Here is a 21,809-nt window from a genome sequence, read left to right as displayed (position 1 = left end):
CAAATGTGAACTAGAACATCTCTCGGTGACTCAGAGGGTGGGATTAGGGCAAAGAACCTGCTGCACTCATTGTGGGGAGATGCAAGGCAAGGTTTACCCCATCAATGGGAAATCCTCTCTGCCACTGACTGAGAGACCACTCCTGAGCCATCAGAACAGACCTGCTAAGCTTGTCTGCTAGCACAATGAATTTCCCCAGTATGTGCGTTGTCATAAGAAAGCAGTTGGAGGTGATTGTCCACTGCCGTACTCTCATTGCCTCCTGACAAAGGGGAAAAGACCAGGTCCTCCATTTTTTAATGTACCAAATGGATATGTCGGTTTAAACCACAATCATCCCAGGAAGAAGGGTGTGCTGTAAAGGCCTGCAATGCTAGGAGGCCTGCTCCCATGTCTAAGACACCGATGTGCGAATTGGTCTCTTCTGGTTACCACATGCCTTGGACCGCCCATACCAAAAAATTTCACCCCCCCCCCCCCAGTTGCGAGGTGCAAGTAGCTACCGGGGGCAGTAGCTACTGGGGGCAGAAGTACAAGAGGGCGGCCTTGGGAAACTTCATCCAACTGAATCCACTAATCTACCAATATAGATGGTCTTTAAATAAATACTAGAGTGATTCTGATCCGTAAGGACAAGGGATGGGGAAGAATTGACCAGAGAACAGCTGGAGTCCATCGACAAAAGCTCATATAAAATTGGGCCATAGTCACTACGGTTATGGCTGCTGCCATTTACCCTAGGGCCTGTAGAGCAAGTATGGCTGGGGAAGAAGGGTGTGCGATAATTTGCTTCACTTAACACCTGATAGCCTGTCTTCCAATACATCAAGTAAGGACCATCTGACTGTGTTCAACTGAACACCTATGAAGTCTAGACTCTAAAAAGGCTGAAGACGAGACTTTCAGATGTTGCCTGAAATGCCTAGAAACTGAAATAACTGGAACAAGTAGTCCCTGGATTTCTCTACAAGATGCTTGGCTGGCGCAGTGAAAAGCCAGTAGTCTGTATGGAAACACTTGGAATCCCAGCAGTATCAAGTGAGGAGCGACCACTGCCATACATTTGATAAATACCCTCGGGTCTGTGATGAGACCAAAGGGCAGGGCTCTGAACTGGTAGTGACTGGCCCCCAGGTGAAAGTGTAGAAATCTTCAAGATTATCTATTCATTTTGATGTGCTAGTAAGCATCTTAAAAATGGATGCAGCACATCCAATCGTCCTTGCAAAGAAATGGCAGAATGGACTGCACCGTGACCATTCGAAACTTTTACTTCTTCACAATTTGATTCAGTCTGCTTAGATCTACAACTCGTCTCAGGTCCCCAGTTTTCTTCAGTACTAAAAATAATCGAGTAAATTCTGAATCCTTTCTGGTCTGGTGGGACCTTCTGGATGACTGGTCTAGTAGCTTTTGAATTTTTTGAGCTGCTGCTTCCCTCTGACTGGGTGGGATGTCAGGAAGCCTTTTTCTTTTGGTTGGGGGAATCTGGGAAAATGGTATAAAATAACTTCTGGATAAAATATTTAGCACCCAAGAATCTTTTATTATTGTTGCCCAGATGTCTGGGTGCACTGACTTGCACGCCCTCACTGACTCCAGAGGTAAGCAGTAAGGCAACCCTTCAGGAATGATGAAAAGGTTTATCCAAACAGGAATCCTGAAAACCCTGGTTCTGCAGGCTTTCCCTGTCACGGGGACGGCATCTTTCAGTAGAACTCCCCCTTCTGTTTCTGGGGAAGATTTCCCCATGTGAATCCTAGAGAGGAACTTGGGACTTATGGAACCACATTTACTTGCCACCCCATTGATTCCTGGAAAAGGAGCACTGAGGAGTAGAAAAGTGTATCCCTATGGCAGACCAGGTGTTTCAATCCTTTTCAGCGCAGGAAAGAGTTTCCTTAACAGTAGGGACAAACAAAGATGATCCATTAAGGGCAGCATTGATGAAAGAATACTTGAAAGGCTCAGAAAAGTTGTATAAGCGTATCCAGGCATATCTAATAGCTATGTCCGAACCAGCCGCCATTGACAGACACTCAGCAGCATGGGAAATTAGCCTCATGGATGCTTGTGAAGAAAACTTGTAGTCCTAAATAGACATGGACTTGAAAAGCTTTTTAGTCAACTCCCAGGAATAATTTAGAGACCATAAGGCAAAGGTTGCTGAGGCAAAAAAGTGCTTCCTGAATCTGTCCAATGCCCTGGACCCTCTGTTAGAGGGATGGACAGAGGAGCTGTACCCTACTAGCTCCTTCTTTATGGCTGCCGCCACCACAGCCATAGCATCAACAAAACTCCCTTGCTCCAGTGTGGCCTGTCCCTGGGAGGGGGTGTTAATAAATTCATCGGGAAGATGGGGAATGAGTTCTACAGTATCGAGTTCCTTCCATACCTAGCAAGAGCCTAGATCTATAAGCTCATCTGCCAGGGAGTCATCCAAGACGTCATTAGGCCGAACCCAAAAACTTCTAGAGACACTGACCTCTCCTTCGGGGGGGGGGGGGGGGAGTGAGAGGACCATCCACCTTATTGTTTGAGAATTTCCAAGACTGTGTCTGAAGGAGACCCTCTGCTTCATCAAAGTCTGTGTTTCTGGTGAGACTCCTGAAGGGAGTCTCTGTGTCTCCTCTTGCATGTTCTCTTACACGGAGCCTCCTCAGTGGGATGGTCTGGAGAGATATCCGAAGAGAAGGGAAAATCCTCAAGGGGGACTGTTTGGATGCTTGATGGGACCGGCTGTCCCTGTGATAGCCCTGAGAAGATCAGAGATGGACTTGTAGGAGATAGGAATGTAGGATCCAAAGAGGAAAGAGTAGTCAAATCTCTCAGATAAGAGAAGACCCTTTCCACCACCTCGAAAGCAGAAGGACCAGGAGAAGTTGTAGCTGGTTGCACTTAAGCCAAAGCCCCAGACCACCATGCACCAACCTTGCCTGGACCCGGCCCGTGAAGTGGGAGTCGGACCAGAGATGTCCAATGCCAAATTTCCAAGGGGCAGGGATGGCTGCGACAACCTCGGGAGTGGAACCAAGCCCTCTGGAACCAGAGCCGAAACTCATCCTAGTCCAAAGGAATTAGTGCCAAACAAGTCAGAGAATCCGTTAGAGTCAACGACCTAGCTATCTTTCAGGTCAGATGTTGACACACTCAAGTTTTTCAGATCCAAAGGGCTCCAAAACCATCTGTCAGATCGGAGGAGGAGAAATCACAGCATGGGAAGCAGAAGGGAGGATCACAGATCTGATGGGAGATAGAGATGTGTTAACCCTCATCTGAATCTGAGCTGAAGAACTTCCTTATCATCCTATCCACTTCAGCTTCACAAAGGCTCCTTTAGGACCTGATGGAGGAATTGGTTGCTTGGGGCAGAGAGACTCTTCTTAGGGTCTCATGAAGGAAAGGAGAATGGAGTCGAGGAGAAAGACTCCACATAGAACCCTGGGGACAAGGTTCTTGAAGATTTAAGAGAAGTTGCTGGGTCCAAGAATGTTTGATCCATTCGCTTCTGATCCGAGCAGGTTGGATCAGATTTCTTTTGAAATTTAGGAGGCAGCTCCAAAGGAGTCGACTTAGAATGGAGCGGAGGACTGCTTTCTTGATTTTTTTTCACCTCCGAAGAGTCTTTGGATGATCCCCTTAGCCAGTGGGTTTATTTGACATAAAAAAAAAAACTTTCTTCAACTACCAACAGTGGTAGGGTAAAGAGAATACCCTGTAGAGGGTAGAAAAAAAAGAAAAGGAAAACTTCTAGAAATGGTACTGACAGATGCCTTGGGTAAAAGGGGACAGGTGAGATAAGAGGGAGTATAGTATCTGAACTTAAAGCAACAGAAGAATGCGATTAAGTAAGGGAGGTAGGAGGGATAATAAAAAAGGAGTTTGAGAAGAATATTAAGGAATTGAACTCAAAGAAAAAGGATACAACACCCAAAAATCTCTCTGAGAAGGATCCGCATCTGTAGCAATATGGCGGCAAACAAGATCTGAGGTACATCAGCTTTACCAGGGCATTCTTAAACAACTGTAAGTTGCAAAACCTTGTCAATGCCTCTACAAGCCTCAACCCCACCTTTCAATTCAAAGCCCTCCTACTACCTTTTACCCATGCTGATAATTACGTATTTTATCACAGCTTATGAACATCTCTCCCTTCCAGGCTTCCACTACCCCAGATCACAGACCAATACTCATGCTCTTTCACACAACTTTAATCAACCACTACTCCCCCCCCCCCTTCCAACTCCCACGTTACAATAACTAACAGCTCATTCAAGTCAGTTATGTTAACCGTAGAACTAAACACTATTACAAACTATTATTCAGACTTAAAAAACGAATAATCTATTCTCAAATGAACCTCACAATGGATGGGGACATCCACCCCAACCCAGGACCAACCCCATCAGAAGCATCCAACCCAATATATATCATCCCCTCTAGCCTGCAAAACTTAAACATCTCCTCTACCTCTCTCCTCATCTGCCACCAAAACATCAGAAGCCTAAATAATAAAATCCACTACCTGCATGCCCTCTTAGCAGTACACTCCCCAGATATACTATGTCTTACAGAAACCTGGTTTAAGCCATCCACCACTGACAATGAAGTTACTTCCTCCAGGTTACAATATAATACGACTAGACCGCACCTCAAAGAAGGGAGGCGTGGTAGCTGTCATATAAATCTTCAACTAATGTAACTATTTCCAACTCTCCACAAGTTCCTCAAGCTGATAAAGCTGAAATAATCTTTACAAAACTACAATAACTAGCATAAATCTATAAACATCGGCTGCATATATATCCCACCTGGCAACACCAATATCCTTGAAGACATTCTACAGTGCCTGTCCATAAACTCCCCACAAGAAACTATTGTTTTAGGTGACTTTAATATAGACTGGAACACCTGCTCCTCAGACTTCCCTACTACCCACATAACTCTATATGGTTTCTCCCAAGTCATAACCTCCACCACCAGAACTAGTATGCCCAATAACAAAGAAAGCATACTAGACTGGATTCTCACAAATAACCTTCCTCATATGTATAAAGCAGGCACCCAACCTGAGGAAATAAGTGATCACTTCCTAACATATATACTCAGACAAACAAATGATACCCCTCAAATACCTAGCTTCAGAACTATCAGGAACAATAAGAGCTTCAATAAAACAAAATTCCAATTAGAACTTCAAACATGTAACTGGAATAGACTAAAACTACTCCCACTAGACGAGGCAGTATCACACTAACTCCACATTTCTTACAATCATGCACCCACCCAGACCATCAGAACAAAGAAAAAAGTAGCACCATGGCTGTCCAAAGAAACTAGACAAAAAATCATGAATCGTAATAAAGCCTGGTCGTCTTGGAAAACCAATAAAACCCCTAAGGATCAACTAGTACATAAACAGCTAAGAAACGATACTAAGAAGTCTATAATGTTAGACAAAAAAGACTATTACTGGAACCTGCAACATAAACATCAAAATCAACCACAAAAATTTTGGTCCAGCTTAAACAATCTTCTCCATCCAGGTAATACTATTACCCCTACCCTTGCATCCATCTTCCAAAAACCTCCAGAAATATTGCCAACACCTTCTTTATGAAAACTATAAATCTCTTGTCAACCAACTAGGCCCCAACAACCCAGACCCTATTAACCCCATATCCAATACCCACCCATCCTTTAACTTTCAACCTGTACCAACAGCATTTATCCGATCCTTAATCAAGAAACTGAAACCCACCACCCTTTCAGCAGACCTAGTCCCGGCTGAATATCTTCAAAAGGCTGCAAAGGCAATAGCGTATCCCATCTCAATATTAATTAACAGAACCATCTCTGAAGCATCTGGAAAATTTCCTATGTAATTCATCTCCTTAAAGGGGGTAACTCAACTGATCTATCAAATTACCGGCCTTTCACCATTTTGTCCCCTCTGGCTAAAATTATGGAAAAATGTATCCACAAGCAACTCCTTTACCACCTCAATTTGCACAATTTCCTAGCTCCCTCCCTGCATAGATTTAGATCCCACCATAGTACCACCACAGCCCTTCTATCCTTCTCTCAGACAATAAATCAAATCCGTAATAATAATACGCCCTCTTCTGCTGTCTTTCTTGACCTATCTAAGGCATTTGATATGGTAAACCACCAGCTACTCATTCAAACACTAAAACCTCTTGCCATAGACAGCCTAGCAATACGCTGGTTTCAGTCCTACCTAAGTGTCAGACAACAAGCTGTGCTATGGAATGATAGCCTTTCTTCCCTACTGCCAGTCACCCTTGGAGTTCCTCAATGATCTATACTAGGACCTCTCCTATTTTCCATCTTCATTAATGATCTTCATGCTCTCATCCCTAAAGTAACCTGCATTCAATATGCAGATGACTCTACCCTAAATCTGTTCTGCCACCTCCCCATTAGACCTGCAGACCTTAACCCAAAATACTTTCAATGTAGTAGAAAACTGGCTCACTGACAGGCGCCTTCTATTGAATCCAAATAAAACAAAACTGCTACTCTTCACCCCCACCCAGAAAGCTACACCCCCATCACTTACCATAACATCTAATAATGGCACAAAAATTTCCCCAGAAAGTAATACAAAACTATTAGGTGTAATTGTTGACAATAACCTTAAGTTGGATGCTCACATCGACAAAACCATTAAAACAGTCAACAAAAAGCTAGGATCTCTATATAGAATTAAGGCATTTCTAACCCCAACTGCTAGGACAGTTATTGCCCGAACACATTTACTTTCAACCCTTCTTTATGCCTCCCCAATCTATACAAACCTGAGTAAATCTGACCTCAATAAACTCAATAGCTGCTACAACACCATAGCCAGATTTGACACAGGCTCAGCATATAGAACCCACCACTGTATTAACCTACGGTCTCTAGGCTGGCTACAGTTTCCCCCTCAAATCCAGTACAATCAATTAATAATAGCATACAAAGTCCTCCATCAGCCCGAAAGCACACCCAGACTCAAAAATATAATTACTCCTTACAGTAACCTAAAAACTCTCCGGTCTTCTGACAAAATACTGGCACAAACTGTTAAATCTAAAAGCTCAGCAGGTGACTCATTGTTTTGAAACTCTGTTGGAACAATCAGGAATCAGCTCCCTGCCGAACTTACAGGAAACCAGACTATTAACTCTCAAATAAATTCCTAAAAATTCACTGGCTGTGCCCCTGTACCAACCCTGACTAACCAGCTTACCACTCTCTTCAATACCTGGCTATCTGTAAAATAGTCAATGTTTCAGACTTGGTCTCATTCTCATATGTATTGTACTACTGAATGACATGCTACCTTTTTCAGCCTTGTACCACTAAAAACGTCTAAGTTCGAACAATAAAACTACAATGTTAAGTTTAAGTATGTATGTATTCCAAACATGCATATAATCCTATAATTCTGTACTGGTATCTATATGCGACTGTATAAAACTGCTACTGTTTAACTCTTATGTAACTATCCACATGTGGAGCTTTTCTCCCCGGGCCTCTGCTGAAAATGGACCTGTGTCCAGTCGGACTATCCCAGTTAACAAATATAAAATACATAAAATTATGGGTAGAGGGACTAGTTGGATCTGAGAGTGTAGTAAATGTGGCAGAGTTGGATCCAATACCCAATAGTTGAGGAAAGAATGAAAAGGACAGCATCAGATCTATTTCCTCTCCCGATATTAAAACTAGCCCCCCTCCATAACAGTAGTCTCAAATTTGTCTGAATAGTGTCAGTGTTAGGGGAAGGTTTTAATGACATTAAGGTGTAGGGTTAGGGTTGGAGAAGGCGCAGGGTTAGCACCCATTACTAAAGAGGGCAGGGTGCCTTAGCAATGGATGCTAACCTTAACTCTGCCTCATCCCCCAACGTCATTAAAACCTTCCACTAACACTGCCACTACACAAGACAGACTCAGACACACATTCATAAGCACACATACACTACAAGTAGCCCCTGACTTAACTGTTACTCTAAAATACACAAACTCGCACACAACACAACACCCATCCTTCAGTCATTTCAGACATCAATCCTAACACGCACACGTATACAAAACATGCTCTCAGCTCCCCACCCCACTTACTTGCATCAACATATCCACCGTTTGGTTTTCCATACAACTGGCTTTAAACTCCCACCCCCGCTTTTGTTAGACAAACGTAAGTTTGGTAAAATACAAGGGAGATTTTTTTTTTCTTCACAAAAGTGCATTTTCGAACAAATGCACTTTCACGAAAGTGAGTTCGCTCATGTATGTTCCTCTGAAACATACTTTTGATCTATCAACATAGATCCATATACATATATATATACATATCTCTCTCTCTCTCTCTCTATATATATATATATATATATATATATATATATATATATATATATATATATATATATATATATATACATATATGGATATGCCTCTACGGACCCTGGTAATTACCGCCCCATAACCTTAACAAGTCTAGTCTGCAAAGCTATGGAGAGGATCATAATGGAGCTCATAAACAAAGATATAGGGGACTTGCAGACATTGGACCCGACCCAGTTTGGCTTCGTCAAGGGCAGATCATGCCTTTTGAACTTGGTCGACTTCTTCGAAACAGTCACCAAGGCCATTAATGAGGGAAAGGCAGTCCATACAGCCTACCTTGACCTTGCAAAGGCTTTCGACACAATACCCCACTCTGGTATTGTAGAAAAACTTACCAGCTTAAATGTAAACCCATATGTCACAAGATGGGTTGCAAACTGGCTTAAGGACAGAACCCACAGGGTTAGAGTTGCTGGCGCTATGTCAGACTCCAAGCCGGTCACAAGTGGTGTCCCACAGGGCTCGGTCCTTGGCCCCTACTGTTCGACATCTACTTCTCAGAAGTACAGGCCAACATGGGAGGACTTTGGCTGACAAAGTTTGTAGGCGACTGCAAACTGGCCATAGTGGAAAGTGCATCGGACACGGATATCCTTCAGAAGGGACTCACGGAAACAGATAGCTGGTGCCAGAGCCATGGCCTGAAGTTAAACGCCAAAAAATGTATAGTCATACCCTTCAGGAAAAACAAGGTAACCCCAAGCTACCATATAGGTGGCAATTCACTAAGCACAGAAGAGGTTATATCAGGGACCTGGGGACCCAGGTTGACAGTGGCCTTTCTTTTGACACTCACGTTGCTAAAGTGGTTAGAAAGACCTTCTACATTGCCCACCTGATCATGAAGGGATTCACATCCAGATCTAGTGAGGTCATTGTTCCCCTGTACTCTTCACTTATCAGACCAATGATAGAGTACAATGCCCCATTCGGGATGCATCTCACCCGACATCTGCAGCAATTGGAGACACCCCAAAAGTTCCTCACCAAAAGGATAAAGGGACTCCAAAATCTGTCATATGCTGCCAGATTGAAGAAACTCCAGCTCTATTCAGTCGCATACTGTCTGCTCAGAGGTGACATGTGCCTGACATACAAGGCCATGTCCAACCCGGAATTAATGGACATGCTCCACCTCAAAAATCCAAATCCACCAAAACCACTAGAGCAAGCGACTTAAACCTTAGCACGGATATAAATAGGACGTGCTGGAGGGATAGATTTATCACTCAGAGACTCCCTATGCTGTGGAATAAAATCCCGGTCCATGTGAGGCAGAGCACCTCGCTGGCTCTGTTCAAGAGAAATCTTGGCCTGTGGATGGGAGATCGTAGGTTTACCCCAGGAATCATCTCTGTGTCACTGCTGGACAGAGGCACAACAAACTAATGGGCACAGTATTTTTTCATATAAGGGGTGGCGTAAGCCACAAAACTTTGGGCTAGGCTTATAAATGCCTTAGGGCAGAAAGCCTAGTATAAACCTATGGACCTATATATATATATATATATATATATATATATATATATATATATATATATAGAATATAAATGTAAATATATGCGCACACAAACACATCTATAAAATATACATACAGATATGTATTGGGACTTGCATAATGGTTAAACTTTTTACCTCACAGACACAAGGTATAGGGTTTGATTTTAACCTCAGGATATTTGCAAAGCTTAAAATGGCCCTTCTGCGTAGTTAGCCTAGTATTCATCTATGAAATTAAAATCTATATAATATACAAATACATACATATGTATCTGTATAACTATTTATATATATATATATATATATATACATATATATATATATATATATATCTATCTACATATATATATATATATATATATATATATCTACATATACATATATGTATGTATATATATATATCTACATATACATATATGTATGTATATATATATATCTACATATACATATATGTATGTATATATATATATATATATATATATATATATATATATATATATATATATATCTACATATACATACACACACACATACATTATATATAATGCACGTGCATATACACACAGATATAGAAAGTGTGTATAATGTACATACACACACGCGAATACACACTTACATAAAACAAAAGTCAAAAGTATATAATAAAAAGGAGGAAGGGAAGTTCACAAAAAGATCTTGGAGTCTGGAAGATGTAATTCACCGGTGCAGGCTGCCGAGGAGATTCAGCTGAGAGTCCTACAGGTGGCACTAAAAGACTGAACTAACTTACAGTGATAGGGGCCAGACTTTCTCTGATGGAGGATTGGCCAAGCCTCTCCCATCAGAGAGGGTCAGAAAAGGGGATTCTGAGCTCTGAAAAGCTGCCTGTGTGGGTATGTGCAGGCACAGAACCCCATATGCAACTGAGGCAGTGTCAACAGTGAACATTACTGAATGATTCCAGTTCCTGTAGAGGCACTGTGGCTTTCTTGGATCACAGAGTGTGTGCTATAGCTACACAACATAAGATATGGGACCTTTTTTGATGGTGATTTGGTCATGAAAAATCTCCAGTGCATCATGGTACTTTACTAACCCTGACACAAGTTTTCTCCCTCCTGTGCAGTAGCTGGTCTAAACAACTGGAAGGAGTTATAGCCCTGTATACGCAGTGCTTTTTCTGACATTTTACACCATGTCACTCTCACTGCACAGACGTCTACATCCTCCAGGGTGATGAGGGTTTATAGGAAGTGGAGTTTCCTGTTTAGGCTCCTACTACTGCCCAGAAATACCTTCATATTTTCCTTTGCTTGCTCCATTATGTTGGCAGGTTTATCAGGTTGTCATTGCATAAAAAGGTGCTATGGGGTGGACAAAGTCTTTAGCAGTAATCAAAACCCTAAAGGGAACATATGCAGGCCATCCTTGTTGAAGCAGCATTGTCTGTCAATCATATCCTCCTAGGCTGACAAGTAAATAATGGATCCCCTTCAAATGACACCAAAAATCAAGCCAATTATTGAAGTCTATTTTTTTGCTCACACTGTGGTACTATTCTTGGAATAGGTATAATGTTGCTCAACACCAGGCTAATACCTGCCTGGGACATACACTTGAGAACTCCATCATGTCTCTCTTTATATAGTCCAGGGGAGATGCATCTGAAGTCACCGATACCCACATCTACTATGATAGAGTCATACCAGTAAATTGTTGTTTAAAGACTCTACTGCTTCTGGGATCGGACATATCGTAGCACCAGACGAGCAAATCGCTATTGGTCTTTCCTTGCTCAGTTTGGTAACAGGTGCATCTGTATGTGCTACATTGGAGTCACCTATCACTAGAATATTTGGTTGGGTAGACACCCATCATATGGGCTCAGTATCAAAGACTTTGGGACTCCCTGGGCTATGTGAAGTGGTAGGCTTAATTTACGGAGTGTGCTTTGTGTGTGTGTTGTTTGGAGGTCCTTGAGGTTTAGGCAAATTAATCTTTGGAAACTCAACATACGACTGATTACATGTACTGTGATACCCTCTGTGAGATATGACGTATCGCTAATAATTTTGGTGCGAGTTCACTGTTTGCGAGAGATTTTTCTGTCTCAAGATAACCATCTCAATCAGGCTGGCTACAGAAGTTGAAGAGAAGTGGTGGTACATGGTTTAGACAGAATGACTCCAGGGGGCATGCGTAACTACAAGTGACTGGAGTTTGGTTGTTTAGGATACTGTTTGGGTGGACTTACTGTTAAAATAACTAGGCATTTCCCCATGCCTTATCAGAGGTATACTGTAGCCCAAGGTGGGTTTATTTGTAATTATCGTAAGTTATATGACCCTCAGACCTGGATTACTAAGATTGCATATATTTTGCAGGTCAAGTGTCTTACTGGGGGGGGGGGGGCAAACAAACATAGCAAGTGTAATGAACAGAAAGGCACTGGAATGCAACTTTAAGCAGGTAATTGATAAGCAGAATAAGACTACCAAAAAAGATGGAATGTAAGCAGCTGTAGAAGCACAGATCTTACATAAAAAATTATAATACTGCCACTATTGCAATTTGCACTTTCAAACTACAGTCTAAGGCACCAGACCAGGCATATATACCAGTAATACTGCTTATGGAAAAATGCAGTAATGAATGATGAAATAAGGCTCAGATCCTGCAGTAGTTCACAATTCTTCCACAAATGCAAAAATAAAGTCAGACAATAGATACCGGGTGCAAAGCAGAGTTCAGTTCAAACACTTCTGTTCAAAGTCAGGTAAAAACACTTCTGTTCAAAGTCAGATAAAAACCAAATATGTAGAACGGAAATCCTTAGACAACAATCCACGAAATCCAGTAAAAGATATAGATATCTTTATTGCGTGCACATAAAACAGTTGGTGAGCGCTTTCGCTTATAGCTTCATCAGACCAATTGCAACTCTAATGAACAAGTTTAAATACAATCTATGGCGGGAAACGACACAAGCCCTTAAAGGAATATTCTTAAAAATGTATATATTATTACATGTACATCAAAAAACCCCATCCTATGAAACATCAAAGTACACTCAAAATGCTTCACACATGGATGTAACAACATTAAAATACATCAAACCAACATCAGATGTTATCGATTCCCTATAACCAAAAATAAATCTAAAACGATGTTATTTGATGACGTAATCCAAACAAAATAAAAACTTTTTTTATACAACGACACAAATCCTATACTAACATGATAATCATGTCTCTAAATAAAATAAGTAAACATTGATCTATATAAATCAAAAACTCATCACAAGAACAAAATATTAAAAACACAAAAAAATCTATATATGACAGCACAAGTATACTAACTATGAAAAACTAGAGGAGACTGTCAATGTTCAGATCTTAAGTCTCCTCATTTTCAAGAATGGTTTTATAGGGACCTTACCATTCAAGCCGGGTAGAACATCGGCTCTTAACTTGATAATCCAAGTACTTTCTTTAGACTCTGTTAAATTGGAGACATCACCGCCTCTAGAAGTATCCCACAACTTCTCCATGATCCTAAACTTAAATATATGTGTAGAATCAGTCTCAGCAACATGTTTAGCCAAGGCGTTTCGTAAACAGCCCTTCCTAATATGATAGACGTGTTCCCGCATTCTATCTCTGAGGCATCTGTTAGTTTTGCCAACGTAGAATGCGGGACACGTTATACAAGTGGCCAAATAGACCACATTGGTGGACATGCAGTCACCTCCTGCTCTCATTTTAAAAACACCATATCCCAATGGGTGAACAAAAGATACATTGGGGTCAATGTAGGAGCAAAAACTGCAATGACCACGGGCTGTATATTGACTGATGTCTAAACCCATCTCTCTCGAGGGCTTGGGATAACATAGCATTTTCTTAAGGCTCATCTTGTTCCTGTATATGAACCTGGGTTTCTCACCAACTATTCGTTGCACCTCAGGGTCAACCGATAATACATGCCAATGTGCACTAATAGTATCCTTTATAGGTCCTATATCCTTAGTATAAAGGATCGAGCATGGAATATTATTCAGCATGTTCGTGTCAGCAACATTGTTGACATTTATACCATTCGCAGACCCGTCTGAAAAATAAGGTGCCGCTCTACCTAATCTGAGATCTCCCACTTCAGTAAAACCCAGGCTCAGATCTCTGTATGTGTATCCCCTCTGTCTAAATCTAATTGTAAGGTCCTTAACTTCATGCACAAACTTAGAGTCATTGGGAGTGTATCTAGAAGCTCTCATTGCCTGGCCTCGTACTATATTCTTATAGACGAAGCCAGGGTGCATGCTAGTGCGATGGAGTAGAGCATTCCTGTGACACGGTTTCCTAAACAGACCAGTGTTAAAGGTACCACCCTCCAATTTCTCAATATACACGTCCAAAAACGACACTCTATACATAGAAAATTCCATAGTAAAAGTTAAATAGCTCGTGCTGTCATTCAACTCCCTAACAAAGCTGCATAGTTGTGCGTTGGATCCATTCCAAAGAAGGAATAAATCATCCACGAATCGCCGATAAAAACAGACATGTCTCTTATACAATTCATTACTAAACATTTCCTTAACTTCCCATTCAGCAATAACTAAGTTGGCGTAGCTATTGGCACATGAAGTGCCCATAGCTACGCCATCTTTTTGGAGGAACAACTTTTCAGTGAAACAAAAGATATTGGATTCCAACACTACCTTCAATAACATCATAAGTAAATCAATGTCGTTCGATGTATAATCAGACACCCTCCTGAGGTAGCTGTTTACCATGTCCATCCCTGCTTCATTTGGTATCATAGTGAACAGGGATTGGATATCCATGGTCACTAGTATATAATCAACCTCTACTGAAGTGGAGCCTAGAAAACCATACAGATCTAAAAGGAACTGTTTGGTATCTCGTAGTATAAATGGATTCCGATCCACTATAGGTCTAAATCTACTCTCCAGGAACATCGAGAGTGGCTCCGTGGACCAACCCCTCCCCGCCACTATCGGTCGTAGTGGTGGATGTATCCGATTCTTGTGGATCTTCGGGAGCCCTTGGATGACCGGAACCAATGGATGGATAACATGTAGGAAGTCAAACAGCTTATTGTCAATTACCTCTCTATGCAGCAAATCTAGTAGTAGGTCATATATCTGTTTACTGATATTGTGTACGTGATCAATAGTAACTGGTATATAGAACTTCTCATCATGCAACATTGCCAACATGTCAGTGTTATATCTGTCAATATCATATACTACCATGCCGCCTCCTTTATCTGCAGGTCTGACAATGATAGTAGAATTATTACACAGATCTTTTAAGGCTTTCCTCTGATTAAAATTCAAGTTATAAATCCTTCTATTATTTCTACCCCTATCATGTTTATAGTACATCTTGTATATATCATCCTCAACAAGTTTACTATAAGCCGCAAGAAGCGGCTGTATAGGGGGAGTAAAAGTACTGGGTCGTCTAATACTTCTCTCATAACTAGTACCTTTAAACTCTAATTTCAAGGACAAATTGCGTATGAATAACTTGAAATCTCTTAGAGTGTCTTCTAGGGTACTATAACTTCCACAAATGCGAATTAAAACTACAAAAAGTACAGTTGTGTACACCTACCATAAATGTAGATGTTCAAGTGTCTTCACTGTTGCAGTCATAACTGTAGGGTGCTCCTGCCGGCAGGCAGCCCGAGGTCGGCCAGAATCCCAAAGTCTGGGTCCGGCGTCGGCTGTACAATCCAGTACCCTGACGTCAGTATGCTCTGGTACATAGCCCTCAGCCGACGCCATCTTCTCCAGCCTTTCTTGCCCTAGATGTCAGAAGTCCCCAATAGATCATAAATGAATCCTACTAGGAAACACAAATACACCACAAAAGAGAGAAAAAGAGGGGATAGGAGGGAGGGAAACACCGACTGCAACAGTGAAGACACTCGAACATCTACATTTATGGTAGGTGTACACAACTGTACTATGTTCATCGTGTTTCACTGTTGCAGTCATAACTGTAGGGTGGAATCCCAAAGCAGTGAAAAAGAGAGGAGGTTTAGACAGAAGAAGGGGCAGCAAGAAGACCCTGCAAAACAGCAGAGGCAAAGCCTGCCCTGGTCTTAGAATACAAAGGGAGATTGTTGTGCTTGGAAAAAGTATGCACAGAACTCCAAGTGGCAGCTTCCAAGATATCCTTGGTAGGAACTCCCCTGAGAAAAGCTGTAGAAGTAGCAGCTGCTCTAGTAGAATGACTTCTCACAGTACCTGGAAATTGTTTCCCATGATGGGTGTAACAAAACCTTATTCCATAAGAAATCCATTTGGAAATAGTTTGTTTAGAAATAGCCTTTCCAAGAGAACTGGAGGCAAAAGAAACAAACAATTGGTTAGATTTTCTGAACTCTTTAGTCTTGTCCAAATAAAATCGTAACTGTCTGTGCACGTCCAAGGAATGCAAAATCCTTTCCCCTTTATTCTGAGGATTAGGAAAGAAGGTAGGAAGGTGAATTGTTTGATTCAAAGCCACTTTCGAAATCACCTTAGGCATGAAAGAAGGATTGGTCAAGGATACTCTGTCCTGGTGGAAAATAAGGTATGGTTCCACAGCCATGAGAGCTTGCAACTCTGAGACCCTTCTGGCAGAAGTCAAAGCTAACAAAAGAACTGTCTTCCAAGATAGAAACTTAATATCTGAAGATGCAGCAGGCTCAAAAGGAGGCAAAGTAAGTTTTTCTAAAACATAATTAAGATCCCAAGCAGGAACAGGAGGGGTCCTGTGAGGTCTTAAATTCTTAGCCCCTCTCAAGAATTGTCTCACCAAAGGATGAGAAAAAACAGGGGGATCAGTATTGAAATGAGCAGAAATAGCAGAAGCATGAATCTTAATGGAAGAAAAGGAAAGTCCATTAGACAAAAGATCCGAGAGGTAAAGCAAAATAGAAGAGAGATCAGGTACAAGAGGGTCCAAGCCTCGGTCCTGCATCCAAATGCAAAATCTCTTCCATTTAGAGGCATAGGATTTCCTAGTGCTAGGCCGTCTAGCTTCCAAAAGAACATCCAAAACTTGTTTGGGAAGACTAGAAGAAATCAAATTCCTTTGAAGAGCCAAGCTGCCAGGCAAAGAGTCTTGAGATTGGAATGTAGCAACTGACCCTGATGCTGGGACAGAAGAGAAGGGTTCAGAGGAAGGATCCAAGGAGGCTCCAAGAACAGGTGCTTTAAAGTTGGAAACCAAAACTGTCGAGGCCAATTTAGAGCAATCAAGATGAGGAACTTGGGCTTGTCCTGTTTTATCTTTAGTAATACCCGAGGAAGTAGAGGAAGAGGAGGGAAGGCATATCCCGAAAGGTTTCTCCAGCTGAAGGACAGGGCATCCACTTTCCAAGCTGTTTTGTGGAATGACCTGGTGCAAAAGAGAGGCAGCTGATGATTGAGATGGGATGCAAACAGATCTATCTGGGGGCATCCCCAAACTGCAGTAATACTGTTGAATAAGTTGGTGTCTAGCATCCATTCGTGAGGATCTAAAATGTTCCTGCTCAGGCTGTCTGCTAAGGGATTCTGTTCTCCTGGTATGAATTGGGCCTGGAGATGTAGATTCAGATTTAGAGCTGTGTCCCATAAAGCCATAGCTAGTCTGCAAAGGGGGTACAAATGAGAACCCCCCTGCTTGTTTATGTACCACATGACTGTGGTGTTGTCTGTGCAAATCAAAAGAGGTCCTGGATGCAAAAGGTTCTTGAAGGCTAGAAGAGCATTTTGAACTGCCAACATTTCCTTCAGATTGATGTGCCAGTGAAGATGATCCTTTGTCCAGGTTCCCTGCTGGCAATTGCCCAGAAAATGTGCTCCCCAAGCATAATCCGAGGCGTCCGTGGTTATGATTTGAGAAGGTTGAGGAAGACGGAAAGGCTTTCCTTCGTTTAAAGCACACATCCTGGACCACCAAAGAAACTCCTTCTGGAGGCAGGGGATCAGAGGAATCAGAGTGTCCAGATCGTGGTAATGCTGCGACCATACACTTTTCAGATACCATTGAAGCTTTCTCATATGAAGCCTTGCATTTGGAATCAACAGAATGCAGGAAGCCATGTAGCCCAGTGCCTGCAGGAATTTCCTTGCAGTGAGCTGAGGTAGAGTTGCCAAAATCTTGAAAATTGAAGCCAGCTGTATTTGTTTTTCTGTAGTGAGGAAGGCCCTTTGTAAGGTTGTATTTAAGAGGGCTCCCAGAAATACCATTTGTTGAGAAGGGATCAAATGTGACTTTTTTGTGTTCACTGAAAATCCCAGTAGGAGGAGGAGACGTTGAACAAAATCCAGATGTTGAAGTAAAGATCCTTGCTGTCTGCCTGAATAAGGCAGTCGTCCAAATAGGGGTAAATCTGAATCCCTGGAGTCTGCAATAAGCCACTACTGGTGCCAGGCATTTGGTAAAGACTCTGGGCGCAGTAGATAAACCAAAGGGCAGTACAGAGAATTGAAAGTGTCTTGAACCTGCCTTGAACCTGAGGAATTTCCTGCGTTCCTGCCTGATGGGAATGTGTAAATAAGCTTCCTTTAGGTCCAATGTCACCATCCAGGCGTCCTGAGAGAGCATTGGAATCAGCTGCTGCAGAGTAAGCATCTTGAATTTTGGAATTTCCAAAAAGGTGTTTAACACAGAAAGGTCCAGAATAGGTCTCCATGAGCTTTGTTTTCTTGGAACCAGAAACAGTCTTGAATAAAAACCTTTTCCCATCTCTGAGAGTGGAATAGGCTCTTTGGCTCTCATGGCCAGAAGAGCATCCACTTGATTTAAGGCCTCCGACCATTGAAGTTTTGGCAGATCTGGCCAACCGAAAGCCCTTGGCAAGGTATGAAAGTGGAATTTGTAGCCTTTTAAAATCACGTCCAATACCCATTTGTCCTGGGTAATATGAGTCCAATTTCTGTAAAAAAAAAAAAAAAGTTTTCCTCCGAGAGGGGCATCCAGGTAAAGAGGTCCTGTAGCCCAACCGAGAGAGTCATTGAGTTTGCTTTCTTTGAGATTGGGATCTGTCTTCTCCCCTTCTAGGTGAAGAAGCAGTCCATTGTCTCGATCTGTATGAGGCCTGAGCTTGGCCACGACCTCTGCAGTGTCTATATCTTCCCCTTTGAGGCCTGTCAGACGTGGGAAAGGACCAACTTTTGGAGGGCCAATTCCTGGAAAATCTAGGAGGCTGAACTTGCAAGAAATCTTTCACAGTTTGCATAGATTTTGCCTTTTCTTCCATCTTTTTAATAACCTCCTCAGCCTTAGATCCAAAAAGAACATCATGCTGAACAGGGGCATCTAATAATTTAGCCTTAACCTGTTCAGGTAAACTTTGTTCACGAAGCCAAGCATGTCTCCTGATAACAGTACCAGAGGCTGCGGCCCTGCAAGAAGCATCCAAAGCATCAAAACCACAATGCAAGCTATGTTTGTTCAGTTGTTCAGTTGCATGCAACACATCCTGTAGTTCCTTATCTTCTGCACATGCAGGAAGAGAGGCAAGCTTTTGCTTTAAAACAGACAAAAGAAATTGCTGATATTTAAACATATGAAACTGGCAATTTAAAGCCCTAACAGAAAGAGTAGCAGAAGTATATACCTTTTTGCCCCACCTGTCTAAGGCACGAGAATCCTTCTCAGAGGGAATAGGATTCTTAGAAGTAGCAACTTTAAGCAGCCTTAGAACCCTGAGATACAGTTTCAGGATCTGCAGAAGGATTCTTAAGCAAGAACAAGTGAGACTCAGGAACCCTATAAAACCTATCAGGCTTAGAGGGAGCAGGAGGCATGGAATCAGGATTCAAATTAGCCTCGGAAAAAGCATCGTCCACAATGTCAAGAACAGGAGGGATAGCCAAAGGCCTATGTTGAGGAAGAAGAAGGAATTCTCTAAGCCTCTTTTTGAAAGCAGAATAATCCTGACCTTCCCAATGAAAATGTTCCCTCATCTCATGTAAGGTTTCCCCAAAAGAAAAATCTTCAGGCGGAGAGGCAGAGGGCAAGGAGTCCTCAGCATCCGAATCCTCATGAGGAGGAAAAGAATATTCCTGATCAGAGGAAGAGATAGAAGATATAGAAGCCTGGTCAGAGGAATCCACAGGAACATCCCGTCTAGGCCTTTTCTCAGGGGGGGGGGGGGGGGGGGTGAGAATCCCTAATCATAGAAAGCAAATCTTCAGCCATCCTTAACAATTGCTTCTGTGTCCTGGGAGTAGATTCAGAAGTAGCTTGAGCAGGAGCTTTGGACTTAACAGGAGTCTTTGTCTTTGCCTTTGAAATAGTGATGTGAGTAGGCCTGAATACCCCCTCAGAAGCCGGTACCTGCACAGCGGTTCCGGACCCATCCGAGGGAGCGACATCTGAAGGTCCTGCAGCAGATAAAATAGAAGGCCTTGATGGCTCCCCATGGGAGTCCGTATCAGCCATCGGTTCAGAAGTGGCGGACGACAGGGGCTGCAAAAGTGCCTCACTGACGACAGCCGAACCGGACGCTGGCTCCAGCTGCAACGAGTCCTGTTTGGACCTCGGAGGCCTGTCCTTGTCTTTGCACTTCTTTTGAATTCCGGTAGTATCCGACGACATTCTATAATTGAAGCGTCTGCCAAAGTAATTCAGAGCCCAGTCGTACCTGCGTTTGATAACACGAGAATTAAACCTGGCACAGAACCGACAACAAGAAACGTCGTGGTCAGGGCCTAAGCAAGGTAGACAGTAAGAGTGGAAATCTTTATGAGGTATTTGTTTCCCACGTATACAATTATTAACTTTTCTGACATCGGAGGAACAAGAAAAGATTCTACGGGTACTTAGCTTTGAGAAGAGAAGTAAGAACTTCGGACCGACAACAACCAAAAGCGCTGTTCGAAAATCGCCAACCAACGACTTGCGAGCTGCTTTCCACCGCACGGCAAGAAAGACTGGAGAAGATGGCGTCGGCTGAGGGCTATGTACCAGAGCGTACTGACGTCAGGGTACTGGATTGTACGGCCGACGCCGGACCCAGACTTTGGGATTCTGGCCGACCTCGGGCTGCCTGCCGGCAGGAGCACCCTACAGTTATGACTGCAACAGTGAAACACGATGAACATCTAAGGTCTCAGACAGAGTTCAAATACAGTTACCTTTTACAGGTAATTCTATTTACGGAGATAGAAGTACAGCATAATGTACAAACAATGTTCAGATCTTGCAGTAATTGAAAATTCTACCACAAATGCAAATGGCTTAAGCTATAAGACTAATGGCCCAGAACAATTTAAAAAATACAAATTTTTTTGGCTAAAACAAGTGCAAAAAAGTAAAACAGTAATATTCAAGTAGAATTTAAATTAAAACTTTTTTATTCTCTTTTGATAAAAAGCTAAATTTCTCACACTTCATGGCTTTCTACACTTCCAGAGTCTTGAATAAAAGATGCTGGGTGGATGCAGCTCTGTGCAGGTTGCAGCAGATGAAGTCTATCACTTTGCTCCAATACCTGTCTGCTCCACTAATCAAACTCAGGCAGACCGGGTTTGAATCAAAAACCTGTCCCCCATGACAAATAGCAGATGAGACATCTTGCCACTTCTTAATGTGAAGGCAGACAGACAAGCTCACTATCATAAGTGTAAGAAAATTAAAAAGTTATATAACCCACCTGAGTGTTCCCGGCCAGAAAATTCAATTCCCAGATCTTGCAAAGCTCCATTTAGTCCTTTAGGTCTTCTTCTATAGAACAGCTGCAAAAATAAATAGCCATAATCTATGAAACTGGAAAATAAATGTTTAAAGCATCTCTTTCTACAGTTTACCACACCATTTAAAGACATTACCTCACAGACCGCTTCTTCTTTAGAACAGTCTTATTTTGACTACGTCTGAAGTCAATCAAAAATATTGCATA

The 21,809-nt window shown here is 42.2% G+C and overlaps 1 protein-coding gene across 1 annotated transcript in view; it reads right to left on the bottom strand.

Moving 5' to 3' along the window:
• LOC122787396 (ERI1 exoribonuclease 2-like) overlaps positions 1-21,809 on the bottom strand; it is a 149,808-nt gene that overhangs the window by 37,221 nt on the left and 90,778 nt on the right. Inside the window, exon 4 of the mRNA XM_044054091.1 lies at positions 21,564-21,645. Coding sequence (XP_043910026.1) covers positions 21,564-21,645 — 82 coding nt within the window. The remainder of the gene's footprint in view (positions 1-21,563; positions 21,646-21,809) is intronic.

The sequence above is a fragment of the Protopterus annectens genome, chromosome 13.part0, assembly GCF_019279795.1.
Source record: "Protopterus annectens isolate FY-2018-M chromosome 13.part0, PAN1.0, whole genome shotgun sequence".
NCBI classification, from domain to species: Eukaryota; Metazoa; Chordata; order Ceratodontiformes; family Protopteridae; genus Protopterus; species Protopterus annectens.
The sequence above is the reverse complement of the archived record's forward strand: the minus strand, read 5'-3'. Positions and strand labels throughout refer to the sequence as shown.